At 36.4% G+C, this 17,269-nt stretch overlaps 1 protein-coding gene across 1 annotated transcript in view; it reads left to right on the top strand.

The window, feature by feature from the left end:
- NDFIP2 (Nedd4 family interacting protein 2) overlaps nt 1-17,269 on the top strand; it is a 94,581-nt gene that overhangs the window by 43,067 nt on the left and 34,245 nt on the right. The window contains 1 exon segment of the mRNA XM_021697884.1: nt 16,484-16,649. Within this exon segment, the coding sequence (XP_021553559.1) occupies nt 16,484-16,649 (166 nt within the window).

Raw genomic sequence — 17,269 nt, 5'->3', positions numbered from 1 at the left:
CCTCTGTGAAGTAGGAAGCTCCGAGGTTGGAATAGATTGGCAGAGCTGAAACACCTGCCATGGTGAGGACTCGTTCTGACGGCCCTGCTGGGATCAGAAACTAAATTGTAGTGGCACAATTGTGTGATTTGTTTTCCTCTCTCTACCAGGAGAAGAGCAGTTAGACTCATTCCAAATTGGATCTCAATAGGGTAGATGTATCAGAGGATATAGGAACTAGGAAATTGAGTGTGAGTGTCATGCAAGTTTTTCACTTTATAATCCTGGCTATGTACGATAGAAAGTGAAACCAGATGGTAGTGAATGGAGGCCCCAAAGAACAGATTTAGTGGAAGTTAAGGGAAAGAGAAAGGTAAAGGCCAGGAGGTTGTGACCACGTACTAAGATGTAGAAATCTATCTTTTTTAGTAGAAGAGGAATAGATGAATATCATCAGGTCAGGAAAGTAGTGAACTGAGGTAGTCTCTGGAACACTCAACTCTGAATATTATTACTTCCTGTTTTATAGCTGAGGTGTTAAGTTGGTTTAGTGATCCTGTAATATAGTAGGATTTAAGGCAGGGGGGATGATATTGGGGGTAGAGAGCTGGCTTGTAATTTTCACTGACTGGGGAATGATTTTTTTTTTTTTTTAAAGATGTTATTTATTTATTTGACAGAGAGAGACACAGCGAGAGAGGGAACACAAGCAGGGGGAGTGGGAGAGGGAGAAGCAGGCTCCCCGCAGAGCAGGGAACCCGATGCGGGACTCGATCCCAGGACCCTGGGATCATGACCTGAGCTGAAGGCAGTCGCTTAACCAACTGAGCCACCCAGGCGCCCGGGAATGATTTTTGACCCTTGTAAATAGTAATATCAGGATGTGAGTGGGTCTGACAAGTTGTATAGACAGTCAGAAAAAAATAGAAAAAAATCACCACAGACTCTACATCCATTCAATAACCTTTTAAAACCATTATCTTTACAAGAAAAGAAAGTCAGGCACATAAACCCTGATATGATGATGTTTGTTATTTTCTATCAATCAGTTAACAGTACTAAATAAATAACAACACGTATCCATTTTAGTGTGATGATTTTCTAATGAAAACCATTTTAAAGGTCAAAATGACCCATAAGGGCTTTTTCTTTGTCTCTTCTTCATCTAACAGAGTTTTCTTCATGGTGTTGTTTTGCCTTTGCTAATCACATTACATATTCATCTACATAATCTACAAAGGCATTCTGTTTTCACAGTAACAGTATCTACTCCTTAATACTCCAGTTGTAAGGATGGCACACTAACATTGTCAGCCACATGCCACCAATGTTCCAACTGTTATTCAACAACCCAGCTGATAAAGGACTCTGCAAACTTTCCACAAACAACTCCATGAGAAAATGCTCATTAAGCACCCAGTACAGCAGTAGTAAGATACTGTGGCAGTAATGTTGTGTTGGTCAGTCTGCTTCCATTACAGCCCTATGTGTAAGTGTAAACAGTACTTCCTCAATCCAAACCAAACTCTAGAAATCAGATACTTCACATTATCTAGATGCTATATGGTAGGAAAGTACAAACATGATGGGGACATATCAAAGGACATAGAAGGCGATACAAGAGGCGCCCACTGGTCAAATCTGGGATGAGCTGAGCCTCATAATAAATGATAACAGCATCGGATTATAACCAGTAGAATAAAATAAGAATCCCATTAATTCATACTTATATGAATAAATAAATAAATAAATAAATTGGAGGAAAGGAAAATGTTTCTTTATAGAATTCTAAATAAATGTAGAAGAAATGACAGAATTAGGAAATCAACATTTGACAACTACCACAGTTGTAACTATTTTTCAGGCAATAATAACCAATAAATTCTAAAGCCAATGGGTAAAAAGTATAATTAGAAAAAAAAAAATGGAGGGGCCCCTGGGTGGCTCAGTTGGTTAAGCGACTGCCTTCAGCTCAGGTCATGATCCTGGAGTCCCTGGATCGAGTCCCACATCAGGCTCCCTGCTCGGCGGGGAGTCTGCTTCTCCCTCTGACCCTCCCCCTCTCATGTGCTTTCTCTCTCTCTCAAATAAATAAAATCTTTAAAAAAAGAAAAAGAAAAAAAATGGACATTTGTGGGGTATACCACAAAACAGCCGATGCGAATCTTTCCAAAACACTGTCATGAAAGACTAAAAAGATTAGAGAACCGTTCCAGATTAGAAGAGACTAACAGACACAATAACTAAGCACAATATTTAATCTAAAGAACTAATCCTGATATTGTAAAAAATGTATTTTCTTTTGCTCTAAAAGATCTTTGGGAAACTGGTGAACTTTGTTTACAGTTTATATTATTATACAACTATTAATGATTTCAATAATTTGCATTGTAGTTTATAAGAGAATGATTTTGTTTTTAGAAAATATACACTGAGATATTTAGATGTAAAGGGACAGCAGGTCTGCTATTTACTTTCAAATGTTTCAGGAAAAAAACAGTATATGTTTGTATGTGTACATACATATAAAGAGATTATCACAAAGCAAATATAATAAAATGTCAAAATTTGAGAAAAATGGGTAAATGGTATACAGGAATTCACTGCAATATTTTTCTACACTTTTCTATAAGTCTAAAATTACTTTAAAATAAAATAATTTTTATTTTATTTTAAAATAAAAATTTTGGGGGCGCCTGGGTGGCTCAGTCGTTGAGCGTCTGCCTTCGGCTCAGGTCATGATCCCAGGGTCCTGGGATCGAGCCCCGCCATCGGGCTCCCTGCTCGGCGGGGAGCCTGCTTCTCCCTCTCCCACTCTCCCTGCTTGTGTTCCCTCTCTCACTGTGTCTCTCTCTGTCAAATAAATAATCTTTAAAAAAAAAAATAAAATAAAATAAAAATTTTTTTTCTGGGCGCCTGGGTGGCTCAGTTGGTTAAGCGACTGCCTTCGGCTCAGGTCATGATCCTGGAGTCCCGGGATCGAGTCCCGCATCTGGCTCCCTGCTCGGTAGGGAGTCTGCTTCTCCCTCTGACCCTCCCCCCTCTCATGTTCTCTGTCTCTCACTCTCTCTCTCTCAAATAAATAAATAAAATCTTTAAAAAAAAAAATTTTTTTTTTCTTTCAGTATCTTTGAGAAATTTTGCAGTGTCAAGTTTTCTAACTTATAGAAACTTACTCCTTTAGGCATTGATGGAAATCTCTTTAATGTATCACATTGTGTCTTACATTAAGAACAAAAAAGAATGTTTCTTACTTTCATCTCCGTTCTAGAGAACTTAGAAAAGATGGAAAAGTAAAAAAGAAACAAAAAATATGGAGTTTGCAAGCACTCATGCTGCTGATTTTGTAAGCTGTCATTTTGAAACTTTTTCTTATCTAAGAATAGAATAATTTATGATTTAGCAGACACACAATTTTGTTACTTTTTTTTTTTTTAAGATTTTATTTATTCATTTGACAGAGAGAGAGACAGCGAGAGAGGGAACACAAGCAGGGGGAGTGGGAGAGGGAGAAGCAGGCTTCCCGCTGAGCAGGGAGCCCGATGCAGGGCTCGATCCCAGGACCCCGGGATCATGACCTGAGCTGAAGGCAGACGCCTAACCAACTGAGCCACCCAGGTGCCCTGTTACTTCTTTAATACAATATCATGATCATTTCCTTATGTCATTAAGTATCCTGTTAGAAACACCATCTTAAATGGCTGCATGGTGTTCCATTGTATTGATACTGTGTGTTTATATTATTTTGGATGACTAGATTGTTTACAGTTCTCTGTTATCATAAAACTGTGATGACCAGCTTTATAAAGAATCCTGTTTTAAGTTTCTGGTTAGTCTGTTTGGGTGTAGTCTTTTTTTTTTTTTAAGATTTTATTTATTTGACAGAGAGACACACAGCGAGAAAGGGAACACAAGCAGGGGGAATGGGAGAGGGAGAAGCAGGCTTCCCGCTGAGCAGAGAGCCCGATGCGGGGCTCGATCCCAGGACCCTGGGATCATGACCTGAACTGAAGGCAGACGCTTAACGACTGAGCCACCCAGGCGCCCCTGTTTGGGTGTAGTCTTAAATGTGTTTTTGTAATGACCTTTTTAATTTTTATAAAAAGTGATATATACTTATTTTTAAAAATACAGGCAGTATAAATACAAAGAAAGAAGCAATCTAGGCATTCATAACTTACCAACCAGAAATAGGTTAGCACCTAACATAATTTCATTTGTGCTTATAGAAAGGAAGAATGTTATAAAAACAGGATAATGCTATTTATGCTGTTTTAAAAAATGAAAACAAGAAATATGATTTTGTTTGAATTTAATACCAAGGAAAAACATCTTAAAGAACTGTTAAATTCTAGATAAAGGTTTCTTTAACACAGAGCCTATTAGGTTATGTAAGATTTCACTAAAATAAAAAATACAAAAACCAGTAAGAACTTGGTAATTTAAAAAATGGTATGTTTTATTTTAAAATTTAATTTAAAATTAAAATATAATTTTTGATATTAGAGAGTAAATCCCTGCTGTGATAGATGAGGTGAGTGATTACTTTCTCTCATCTCTTTTCCCCATTTCCTGATTTTTATGTTGCGGATATTTTTACTTTTTCAGGGTGTGTGTTTCCTTTCTGTTTGCCAGCAGCTATTTAGTCTTTAGCTCTATATTTAACATTAGTTCTGTATTTAATAGGATTCAGTGCTAACCACCATATCTTTTCTTTTTCTTTGATTCATTTCTGATTGCCAGGTTTTCATTATGAAGTAATTTTTTTTTTCAAGGAGTCATGGGTGTTGTAAATACTTTATACATGGAAGACGGCTAGCTCAACTTTTTTTAAAAAATGTAAACATTAAAATTATGAAACATTTCAAATATAAAGAAAAGTACAGAAAATAATGTAAAAGATAGTTTTATATCAACTGTGGAGATAGTGGCAAATGGAGATAATAGCATTTTGCCATATGTGTTTCAGGTTTTGAATATTCTTTTCCTTTACTTTTTTTAAAAGAAAGATAATTTTAAAGCCTTACATTCATGCCCCTCGCTTCTTCCTCATACGCTTTTTTTTTTTTTTTTTTTTAAGATTTTATTTATTTGACAGAGAGACACACAGTGAGAGAGGGAATACAAGCAGGGGGAATGGAGAGGGAGAAGCAGGCTTCCTGCTGAGCAGGGAGCCCTATGCGGGGATCGATCCCAGGGCCTGGGATCATGACCTGAGCCGAAGGCAGACGCTTAACGACTGGGCCTCCCAGGCGCCCCCTTGTACGCTATCTTGAAGTTGATTTATATAATTTTTGTGAATGTTGTTACTACATAAAATACTTTAGTTTTAGATTATGTGAAAATGTATTTATTATGGTATTTTGCTGTTTTATACTTTCCCAGTTTGCTTTATTCATCTAGCATATTTTAAAGATTGGTCTAGGATGATTCATACAGATCTGATTTATCAATTTAAAATATTGAATTGTGTTATAAAATCATGGAATAATACTCATTTTCTACTGGCAGACAGCTGTTTTCATCTTGCTATTACAAATAGTACTGCTGTGAGCATTCTTGTACATGTATCTTAATGTCCAAGTGTGAGAGTTTTCTAGTGTTGATATCTGGAAGTAGAATTATTGCATCCTACACACCTTCAGCCTTACTAGGAGTTGCCAAACTGCTCTTCAAGGCAGTTGAGTGAATTCATACTCTTAATTAGTTTGAGTCCCAACTCCATCCTTTCTAACAGTTTTTGCTCTTTTCCTTATTAGGAATATTTTCTTTTTTTTATTAATAATTTATATGCCTCATGTAATACTATTTTACTTATTTTGTCCAATAAAGCTTGTTTTCCTAGAGTTTTCATTTCTACTAACCTTTATCAAAAGATCACCCTCTTTATGACCTATTTTTGGTTTTATACCTATATTCTTTTGTAGTAAATTATTTTTTGATGAATAAATAGATCACTTAGATCAGTGATCTAAGTCACTGATGCTGCTTCTATCAGTGTATGCAGAGTCTCAGGTAGTTTATCTCTAAATCAGTGACCTCAGTGACCTTAGCTTTGCTAACTCACTGATTTTGTTGTGGGAGAGGATAGCTGCTTGTGATTTTTGTGACTTTCTTTGTTGTTGGCTATCTTTTAAAAATTTTTTTTTAAAGATTTTTATTTATTTATTAGAGAGAGAGAGTACAAGTAGGCAGAGAGGCAGGCAGAGGGAGAGGGAGAAGCAGGCTCCCTACTGAGCAGGGAGCCCGATGTGGGACTCGATCCCAGGACCCTGGGATCATGACCTGAGCCGAAGGCAGCCGCTTAACCGACTGAGCCACCCAGGCGCCCCAGTTGTTGGCTATCTTATCTAGCTGTGGTAAGAAGGGCTGTCTCTAGTGTAGTTGTTCTAAAGACTTGGGTGTGTGGAGTTGGAATTTATTTTCTTGTTTAGGATGTATAATTTCAGTGATTTTTTTTTTTTTTTTTAAACATGGTTTGATTTAGTAAGCTTTTGGGCCCAGCATTTGCTTATTAAGTTATGGTGAGTGCCCATAAAGTTGAATGATTAAATAAATGATTTAATAAATATTTCAGGTTTCCACTATGTATAAAGCACTAAGGAAAATGTAGAAATAAATGAGGATGATTCTTGATCTTGAGATGGTCAGTGTGCATCCATTAGTTGACTAGGCTCCCTACCCCATTTTGGTAGAAGAAAAACTTTGGGAGGCATGGAAGACAGTGTATTTTATGTGAAGTCTATTGGAAGCTCTAAACTCGGGTAACTGTTTTAGGAGATACCAGGATGAATAAAGCATACTTCCTAAATTTCAGAAAGTTATAATCTGATTGGGAAGGTAGAAACATTCGCAAATCTAATTAGAGGTTCCCAAGGGTCTCTGAGTCCTCAGGGCATCATGAAGCACAGTACAAACTTGCAAGAGGTAGTTTCCTGGAAGGAAATAGTTGCAATTAGAATTTACTAGCTCTTGTTTTTCATTTTTGTGCCTAAATAGTTTTGCTTTTAAAAGCTCTTGATGTTCAGATTCTGATTGCCAAAAGGGCTTATTTCATGTCTGATGACATGTATCTTGATGTTTTTATTTATTTATTTATTTATTTAAAAGATTTTATTTATTTATTTTGACAGAGAGAGACACAGCGAGAGAGGGAACACAAGCAGGGGGAATGGGAGAGGGAGAAGCAGGCTTCCTGCAGAGCAGGGAGCCCGATGCGGGGCTCGATCCCAGGACCCTGGGATCATGACCTGAGCCGAAGGCAGACGCTTAACGACTGAGCCACCCAGGCGCCCCGATGTTTTTATTTTAATGTGTGAGATCTCAGTTCTTTATTATAAAGCATACTCCTTAGCCAGTTTTGCTTTTTAAACTTTACCAGATACCACATTTGCTGACTTATTTTGGTGCGTGCAAATCAGAAAATCTATTAGTGTGTTCTTATTTAATTTGATTAAGGAAACAGGAATAAAACATTTCACTACAAGTTACCATTATATTATCAATGGCAATATATTATCATTATATTATCAATGCCTATGTTAGATAGAATACTAGTATGTTAGCTTGTAAAAATCAGACCATTGGAATATTTTGAAAACCGAGGGTTTGAATAGTTTCATCAGTTAAAACATTAAAATTTTTTTCATGCTTTTTAAAAATGCATAGGACTACTTTCTCCATTGGAGTTTCTAAATTATGATCCCTAAGACACTTAAGGAAATCTTTTTTTAAAGATTTTACTATTTTATTATTTATATTTATATTTTATATTTACTTATATTATTTTATTATTATGCAGCCACTGTGGAAAACAGTATGGAGATTCTTCAAAGAATTAAAAGTAGAACTACCATATGAACCAGCAGTCTTGACTTGTGGGCATATATTCAAAAGTACTGAAATTAAGATCTCTAAGAGATATCTGCACTCCCATGTTCATTTTAAAATTATTCACAATTATCATTTAGTTTAGATGGCAAACTTTTTTTTAAAGATTTTATTTATTTATTTGACACAGAGAGACAGCGAGAGAGGGAACACAAGCAGGGGGAGCGGAAGAGGGAGAAGCAGGCTTCCCGCTGAGCAGGGAGCCTGATGCGGGGCTTGATCCCAGGACTCCGGGATCATGGCCGGAGCCAAAGGCAGCTGCTCAACTGACTGAGCCACCCAGGCACCCCAACACCTAAGGAAATCTTAAATGCTGGAATTGCTCTGCATCTTTGTTTCTAAGAAAGCATAATTGATTGGGGCGCCTGGGTGGCTCAGTCGTTAAGCGTCTGCCTTCGGCTCAGGTCATGATCCCAGGGTCCTGGGATCGAGCCCCACATCGGGCTCCCTGCTCAGCGGGAAGCCTGCTTCTCCCTCTCACACTCCCCTGCTTGTGTTCCTGCTCTCACTATCTCTCTCTCTGTCAAATAAATAAATAAAATCTTAAAAAAAAAAAAGCATAATTGATGTAGTGTTCCATGATTGTTTGCGTATAATACCCAGTGCTCCATTCAATAGTGCCCTCTTAAATACCCATCACCAGGCTAACCCATCCCCCCACCCCCCTCCCCTCTAGAACCCTCAGCATAATTTAATGGAAGGCGGATTTGTCTCAGGAATTATTATCTGTGTTGCTCTAGACGAATAATAAAAAGTGCTATGGGTGTTTCCTCAGCTGTGTTAAGGAAGGAGAAGAGGGTCTCCTCTTTCTCCCAACTGCATCTGTTTTTTTCTAGTCATCAATTCTCCCCCCACCATTTACAACAGCTTTGGGTATACTTTAAGTGGATCATCTTAGGTTATCTTATTGCCCACCCTTGCCGCAGGCACCCTGCCCAGCAGGAAGTCCATGCTGGTTGGGAAGCAGTTGCTTGCCAAAGGAGAGAATCATCCTGACTGATGACTGATCTGGTCTGGTCTGGTCCTTGAGTGGGGTAGGTTCCATCCTACCTAAATTACTGTGAATCTGTAATGAAAGAGGGATGGAAGAGATTTTAGAAAGACAATCACATGTCTACCACAGATACCCTAAATGCTTAAGACCACAGTATCATCACTAACAGATCTCAAAAAGCTACTTGCATTGATGAAGTCAAGATACTATAGAGACAGAAACTCAAGTTAGTGGCCAGACATTGAAAAAAGCAACCTTTATAAAGCAAACCTAAAATATTGTTACATGTAACATATTTTGGTATAAAACTGCAAATATGAGGCTGAACATCTTCTTCTGATGAACTGTATAGACATTTATGGCATATATTAATGGTCTTTTCATACTAAATTGAAGTGAGCTAGATTGTTAGATAGGAGACTTTGAGAAGGTATGTGAAGGTTGACAAGCAGTGCCCTGAAGACAGACATCCTTAGATGAAAGAAAGTAACAAATTATAGAAATGATTCCTGAGATGAAAGAAAGTAATGAGAACGCACCAATCCAGCACACTCAAGTATTTTTCTCTCCTTCTGTACCCCCCCTTTTTTTTTGAGGACTATGAGATCAAGCAAGCTGTTAATAGTCTGTGTTAAGATCATAATGAAGTATTGATAAGGAGATAGACTTGTAGGACACATTTGTAATAAGTACATATTAGGTAAGATCTGTGTAAGCTAAACAGAATTTTGAAAAAAATCTTATTTATAACAATTTAAGAATTAGGTCACACATTTGTTATTAATTAAAGAGCTATGAATGCAACTAATGAGGGTACCCTATAGGACCCTTCAAATTGGAGCGCCTGGGTGGCTCAGTCGGTTAGGTGTCTGCCTTTGGCTCAGGTCATGGTCCCAGGGTCCTGGGATTGAGCTCCGCATCAGGCTCCCCGCTCAGCAGGGAGCCTGCTTCTCCCTCTCCCTCTGCCTGTCACTCTGCCTACTTGTGCTCTCTGTCAAATAAATAAATAAAATCTTAAAAAAAAAATAACCCTTCATATTAAAGAGGGAATCTTAGGGTCTGGTATATTTACATTGCAACTTTAGCATATAAAAAGGAATTTAACTGGAGGGTGAGTGCTTTTGAAAATAGAAATTTATAAAATCTTTATCCCATCTGTTTAGCTTCTTTATTCTTTGCTGGTCTTTGGGTTGTAAATATGCTCCAACTTTTTGTCCTTAGTCTTAGTTAATTAGTAACTAGCTCTTAAAGACTTCAAAGTACATAGGTTAGCAAGGTTATTCTCTCTCGAGGCTTCTATTTTACACTATTTGACTGGACATATCTTGCATTTCTTTTTTTTAATTATTTTATTTTGATAGTGTTCAACAAGACAGATCCTCCACTTTTTTTAAAACTCTTATGCAGCTGGGAAAACAGATTGTAAATGAATGATTACATAAATAATAGTTGCTGTGATAGGTACTCTGAAGAATAGGGTGCTTTAAGATTACATCAGAGTCCTACTAATCTTTTTTTTTTTTGATGTAGTGTTCCATGATTCATTGTTTGTGTATAACACCCAGTGCTCCATGTAATACGTGCTCTCCTTAATACCCATCACTGGGCTAGCCCATCCCTTCACCCCACTCCTCTCTAAAACCCTCAGTTCGCTTCTCAGAGTCCGTAGTCTCTCATGTTCATCTCCCCCTCCGATTTCCCCCCTTCATTTAGCTCACTAGAGTCCTAATCTACTTTTGGGAGACAGGAAAAGCTTTTGTGAGAACTTGATTTTAATCTGACATCTGAATGATGTGTACAGGTTAATTAGGCATGGAATGTGTGGTATGGAAGAGAAAGAATTGAACATATATATGAATTAATATTAACAAGTGGATGTACAGGTCTGAAGCTCAGAGAAGCAGTCTAGTCTGGCAGGATAAATTTTGTCTTCTGTTCTTTAATCATTCTGTTGTCCCATTAATTATCCCTCTCCTTATTTTTCCTTAAAAAAACAGATACGGATTCTGTATTACATTCTTCAAATGTATATTTTTTGACTATAATTCCAGGTTGTGTTATTTTTCTTTTTTTTCTTTTTTTTTTTCTAAAGATTTTATTTATTTATTCATGAGAGACAGAGAGAGACAGAGGCAGAGGGAGAAGCAGGCTCCCCGCGGAGCAGGGAGCCCGATGCGGGACTCGATCCCAGGACCCTGGGATCATGACCTGAGCCGAAGGCAGACGCTTAACCGACTGAGCCACCCAGGCGTCCCTGGTTGTGTTATTTTTAATAGAAAATTGCGTATACATAAACCCCAGGGAGCTATTGTAATGATATTATGTAAAATTTAAGTTGGAGAAAGCTTTTTATCATAGAATACAATGCTTACCCTTATTACCTCATTGCTTCTGAGATACACCAAGCCAGAAACTAGAGATTTCATTTTTTTGCATTTTGGGTTTATTAAAAATTAGAAATTTCAAATTATGTTTAGTGTGAAAAATTCAAGTAGTAGAGAATGATGAAGTCTCTCTCCCCACCTACAGCTCTTTCCTGTTTCTTGCTTCTTTCCAGAAATTTTGATTGCATATATGTATTACACAAATAACATCTCTCACTATTTTAAACATTCAGTTACACAGTATATACTCTTTAGTGTGTATGTGTGTGTTTTTCAGTTGATATGTTGTGAGCAGACAATAGCAATTTTAAAATGAAACAACCCTTATTTATTTAAAAGACAGTTTAGTTGTGCCTTGATAAAATATCTGATGACACTTGGTTTTAAACAGTTGTTTTGCAGACTTGTTCAGGTGATGGAGCATCTGGAGCTCATGGTACTTTTTGTGGAGCACCATGAAATAATGATATTCTTTCATACTAAGAAGAAAGGTTTTACTTGCAGAAATATATTTATAATATGAAATATAAAGCCAAACCAGAATTCTGTACTTTAAAGAGAAGAAACTGAAAACTAGGCATGATTGCCAGCTCACAGTTTTTTTTAAAATTAATATTCATTTGTTGCTTATACAGTCTTCCCTAATTGTTTATATTTTTGCTTTATCATAAGCTAGCTTTCATTTGTGGAAAAATGTCCAGAGACAGTGAAGTTTTAGTAGAAATATCCCTAAAACTAAGGCAGTTCTGTTAATTTACTTAATAGTATGTTTATGTACATTAGGAAGACTGCTGTAATTTAGTTTTATTGGTAGAAAATCTAGCTTCATTTGCCAAGCAGCAGTGCTTTGTGGGAACCTATCTTCTGAGCATATTGGTTTAGATCACTGGGGCTCTCTGCAGGGATTTCTTAGCTCCTGCTGTTACCTTTCCCTAGCAGCATAGATAAGATAGCTCACTTTCTTCTTGGGTGATTAAAATGGGTAGATTGACTCTACCAGTTGATTTTATTGCAACTCTAATCTGTTTTTTCCTCTAATTTAGGTGTTAAATAAGCCAACATAGAATGATAGAGACTACCATAGGTTTTCGCTAGAGCCTTATCATCTTAGAGTTTAAAGGAGCCCTTGTTATCTATTAATACCATACAAAGGGCAAAAATCCCATTATATGTAGGCTGACCATTCAATTTTCTTGAGAATGAAAGGGGTGGAGAAAATGCTAAATTGAGTGGTGCCCTGAAATAATAGGTGTAAAGTAGAACTGTCCTGGGAAAAACAGCTGTAATGGTCATCCTAGTTATACAGCAGCCTTGCCATCTAAAATCTGCCTGAAGGTATTTGTTGCCCTACAGAAAATCTAGTGTTCTAATAATTTAAAAGATCTAATGAAAAAAAAAAGATCTAATTAAAATTTTAAAGGTCTTTTATTTAGTTAAAATTTAACTCCTTGCAACTAGAACTGTTCTTCCCAGTTTTGTTTTCTGGTACTAAATATAGTCAGAATATGGCAGTATACAAAATACATTAGCTCTTCACATACCTTTTTTTTTTTTTAACAACTTATAGTTTTTTTTTTTCAAACACTGCTCGTTGAACAACACTTTATAGTACATCCATACATTCTCATTTGGGTGTTTTTAGAAAACATTTAGTGAGGTCTCTGGCTTCTCAAAAGCAAAGCTTACAGTTTTAATCTTTTATCATCTTAAGATAGAATGAAGTGCTACAGCAAAGGAGAGCTGACAATTAAAGGAAACGAAACTGTAGTTTATACATGGGAAGGCTGGACTTCCAGCCAGAGTTAATCATAATGCTTATGGTTTTCTTACCATTAAAAGTAATCGATATACATCAAGCAAAGACGAACTACAGATAGATTTAAGACAGCCAGCCCTCTTGTCATCCTTTTATCCTTCAGGCTAAAAAATGGTGGCTCTATATGCAACTTTTCGTCACCCTGGTTACTATAGTAAAGACATATTTTAGTTTTCATGTGCTGTTGCCCATGTTTTTTCCAGGAGGCTCAAAAATAGAACAAGCTAGGGAGATAATTTTTGAGGTGATGTGTGGACAGGACACAGAGCCACGTTCATTATTGTATATATGTAGTTCCCACCCATTTATCTCTGCCCCCCCTTTTTTTGCTATTTATGATAATCCTGAAAGAATGTAAAATAGAACCATTGCACAGCATGATTAAGGAAAAATTTCCACAGAGGGCATTGTTTAATTTGATGGACATGTAGTTTGATTTGAACTTTTGAATGAATTTAGTTGAAAGGCAACCAAAGTAGGTTATTTTATAGAGGCACCAAAGATATCAAAATTAAAAAGTTGACTTTTGGAAGTTCTCTGCTACAGTGGGTAGAGATTATTGACTGAGTTATTGGGTTTTACTGCTGATACATGGCAAATGTTCACTGTGTATTATAATTTTGTAAAAATAAAACTGTGAAGTGTGAGGTAGGGCAGTTGAAATAATTTAGGGTGTGTTTTACAAGTACCAAAGCTTTACTTCTGAGATCATATGTAAAAGTATCTGTAGTTACTCTTTTTTGTTTGTTTTTAAAGATTTTATTTATTTATTTGCTAGAGAGAGAGAGCAGGAGCAGGGTCAGAGGGAGAGGGAGAAGCAGACTCCCTGCTGAGCAGGGAGCCCATAGCAGGGCTTGATCCCAGGAACCCAGGATCACGACCTGAGCTGAAGGCAGACGCTTAACTGACTGAGCCACCCAGGTGCCCCTCTGTAATTACTCTTTTTATTGCAGTTATTTGAATACATTTTTTTAAAAAGATTTACTTATTTTAGAGAGAAAGGGAGCTTGCGAGCAAGGGGAGGGTGCAGAGGAAGAGAGAGAGAATCCTCAAGCAGACTCCCTGCTGAGCCCAATTGGGGCAGGGGGAAGCTCGATCCCAGGACCCCAAGATCATGACCTGAGCTGAAATCAAGAGTCAGCCACTTAACCGACTGAGCCACCCAGGCGCCCCTGAATACATTTTGAAGGTTTTAAAAATGAGTTGGTCATTCTGGGGAGCACATTTATGTTTTTGATATGGTAGGGACTATTTCTTGTGAGGAACCAGAGGAGAGCTATTTTGTCATACAGGATCTTTTTCTTTAGTACAGTTCAACCACATTTGCAGCATTAAGGCTAAGAGATGGAACAGTAGTTTCCTTTTTTTTGATACCATCACTGTTAATTGTTTAGTTGATAATGCTAAGTATATATCTATACTTTACTTTTATTTGCCTTAACTTGCTCATCTAACATTTTTGCTCTTTGAAGTATGATCAAAGATGACTAAGTTAGGAATTCTCCTGGGTACTTTGTTACATGAAACATGGAAGATGCTTGGTGATGCTGAGGCAGAGTGTAGCTAGTCAGGAGGGTGGTCATGTAGTGCCAACTTAGAAAACTGCTGCAGGTAAATACAAAGCTCATAGAAAATTCACTTTATGATTGTTTAACCTTACAATTCAGTTTCTGTGAGTGAATTTTATTACCTAAACCTTGGTGCTATGGGAAAAAACCCTGTCTTATTAACTTGAGAAATGATTTTAGGTATGTTTATGCCAGTTCTGATAAAATATAATTTATGAACTCACAGAAGTATTGTGCTAGGGTGATCACTTACCAAGACACATGCAAACATCAGTGAAGTAAATTTTACTTTGCATGTTTTTAGAGGCAAATGAATGACCACTTATTGGACTGACAGCACCAAATTATTTCAGGCCACGAAATAAAGTCTATTAAACTAAAGGGGAAGAAGGAGGAAACTAGTATTTATTAAATGCTTTCTGTGTGCTAGGTGTTAATGCTAGATGCTTTCCAAATATCATTTTACAATTCTGTGAGGATTTTGGCTGCATTTAGAACTTAGAGACACTGAGGCACAGGGGTTTATCAAAGCTCCTAAAAGGCGGAGCAAGAATTTGCATGCTCTTTTTTTTTTTTCCCACTACATCACAAAACTCAGATTTGTGTGTGTACAGATTTGCTCTGTGACAAAATTTATTTGGGGGATTATTTTTAACATTGACTTTCTTAAAGTACAAGAATAATTAAGATGTGAAAATTGAATAATGTTGAAGGCCTGTAGTGTTTCTTCAAACCAAGATTCTAGTGGATTTAAAAATGTCTTAAAAAATTTAATAACTCCTCTCCAAATATATCTAAGTACCTTTTTGATGAGTCACTTTTTAGAGTATTGATGCTTTTGGTTGACCTACAGTTAGCTTGCCTACATGTAGTTATTATCACCTCCTAACAAATGAGCATTTAAAAGATTACTTATAAATGAAGCAGGAAGTCTATATAGCCCTGCCACTTAGGTTTGATTCTTGGTCTGACCCTTCCTAGCTGTTTTGATATCTGGCAAGTTACTTTAGGTGTCTACACTTTCAAGGTTGTCCCCCCCCCCCTCCATTTTATCTGTCAAATGGGGATAACATTCTCTATTTTATAGATTTTTTGTGAGGATTAAATGAGTTAAATGATTGCAGGTCCGACCTATATCTTGCACTTCCTGAGCTTTCAATAAATTTGTTGTGTTGAAGAACATCTTCCAGGATTTTATATACACATTGATTCATCTTGCTTTATAAGTAACTCCAAAATTTTGGACTTGAGAAAACCTCCTTAGAGTATTCTACATTTTTGGAATGTTTATTATTATTTCATTTTATTAATTCAGGTTACATTTTCAATTATTCTAGATCCTAGTGTAATAGAAATGGTATTGTGGTTTAATTATTAGATGCTTTTCTTTGTAGTACACAGTGATTAATACATGGTAGTCAGTATTTACTGTAGGTTTGAATGAATTTGAATCTATTTATAGTCATGATGTTTTTCTTTATAAATTCTTAATTTGAACTTCATTTTTTATTGTAAAGAAACTACCAAAATCTGAATTTCTTTTTTTTTTTTTTTTTTTAAAAATTTTTTTTTTTTATTAGAGAGAGAGAATGAGAGAATGAGAGACAGAGAGCATGAGAGGGAGGAGGGTCAGAGGGAGAAGCAGACTCCCTGCCGAGCAGGGCCAAAATCTGAATTTCTTAATGACTGCTTCAGTCTCTTACAAATTTTGTGCATCTTTTTAAGTGTTATTTTACTTTGTTTTTAACTAAAAGGTGATCCTTTGCCTGAAATAATCTTTAAAAATTTGCTTAAAAATTTTAAAAATAATAATCAGAATGACATTAATATTTCTTTTTTGTTGTTCTCTTAGCTTCACAATGAAGAAGATAATTCAGAGTCATCTGCTGTAGAGCAACCATCAACTTCAAACCCAGCACCGCAGAGCGTTCAGACTGCCCCTTCAGCATCGGTACTTGAAACGGACTCTTCTCCTCCACCTTATAGTAGTATTACTGTGGAAGTACCTACAACTTCAGGTATTATTTTTAGTATGAAATAACTAGTAATATTTTTAGTGACTCAGTTTTTTTTTTTTTTTAAACCAGTATGGTTTTATTTAATTATAGAGTCTCTTAAAGGCTTTCTGGTTTTATGATTTTTGTTACAAAAAGGTTTTCCAAAGGATAGTTTATAAAATATTTACTCGTATATTACTAGTCTCCTATTGTTTTCAAAAAAATTAAAAGTGTAAACTTTCTTATGCTTACTAGAATGTTTCCAGTGGAGTGGCATATTCCTTTTGGAAGAAATAAATAAATGTGTGTATATGTATACGAATTTATGTGTATATATAGATACACATTTATCTATAGATATATGCCTATGTGGTATATGTATCTATATATACGTATATATTTGTGTTTGTGTATATCTACCTACATAGCTATAAAACAAGGTGTTATTAATGCTGAGTGTGAGTGGGAATGTGGTATGTGTGAACGGAGGTGAAGAGTCTACATAATATAACCATATACACATGGTAATAATTCCTGGACACAAGGCAGTGTTTCCTGCTTCCTACTATTCATTTTATCCTCTCAGGTCATTCTAAAGAACTACCCTTATCTATTTCTCTGGTCACAATTTATATTTTCCC

Source organism: Neomonachus schauinslandi, chromosome 3, assembly GCF_002201575.2.
Source record: "Neomonachus schauinslandi chromosome 3, ASM220157v2, whole genome shotgun sequence".
NCBI lineage: Eukaryota > Metazoa > Chordata > Mammalia > Carnivora > Phocidae > Neomonachus > Neomonachus schauinslandi.
The sequence above is the reverse complement of the archived record's forward strand: the minus strand, read 5'-3'. Positions and strand labels throughout refer to the sequence as shown.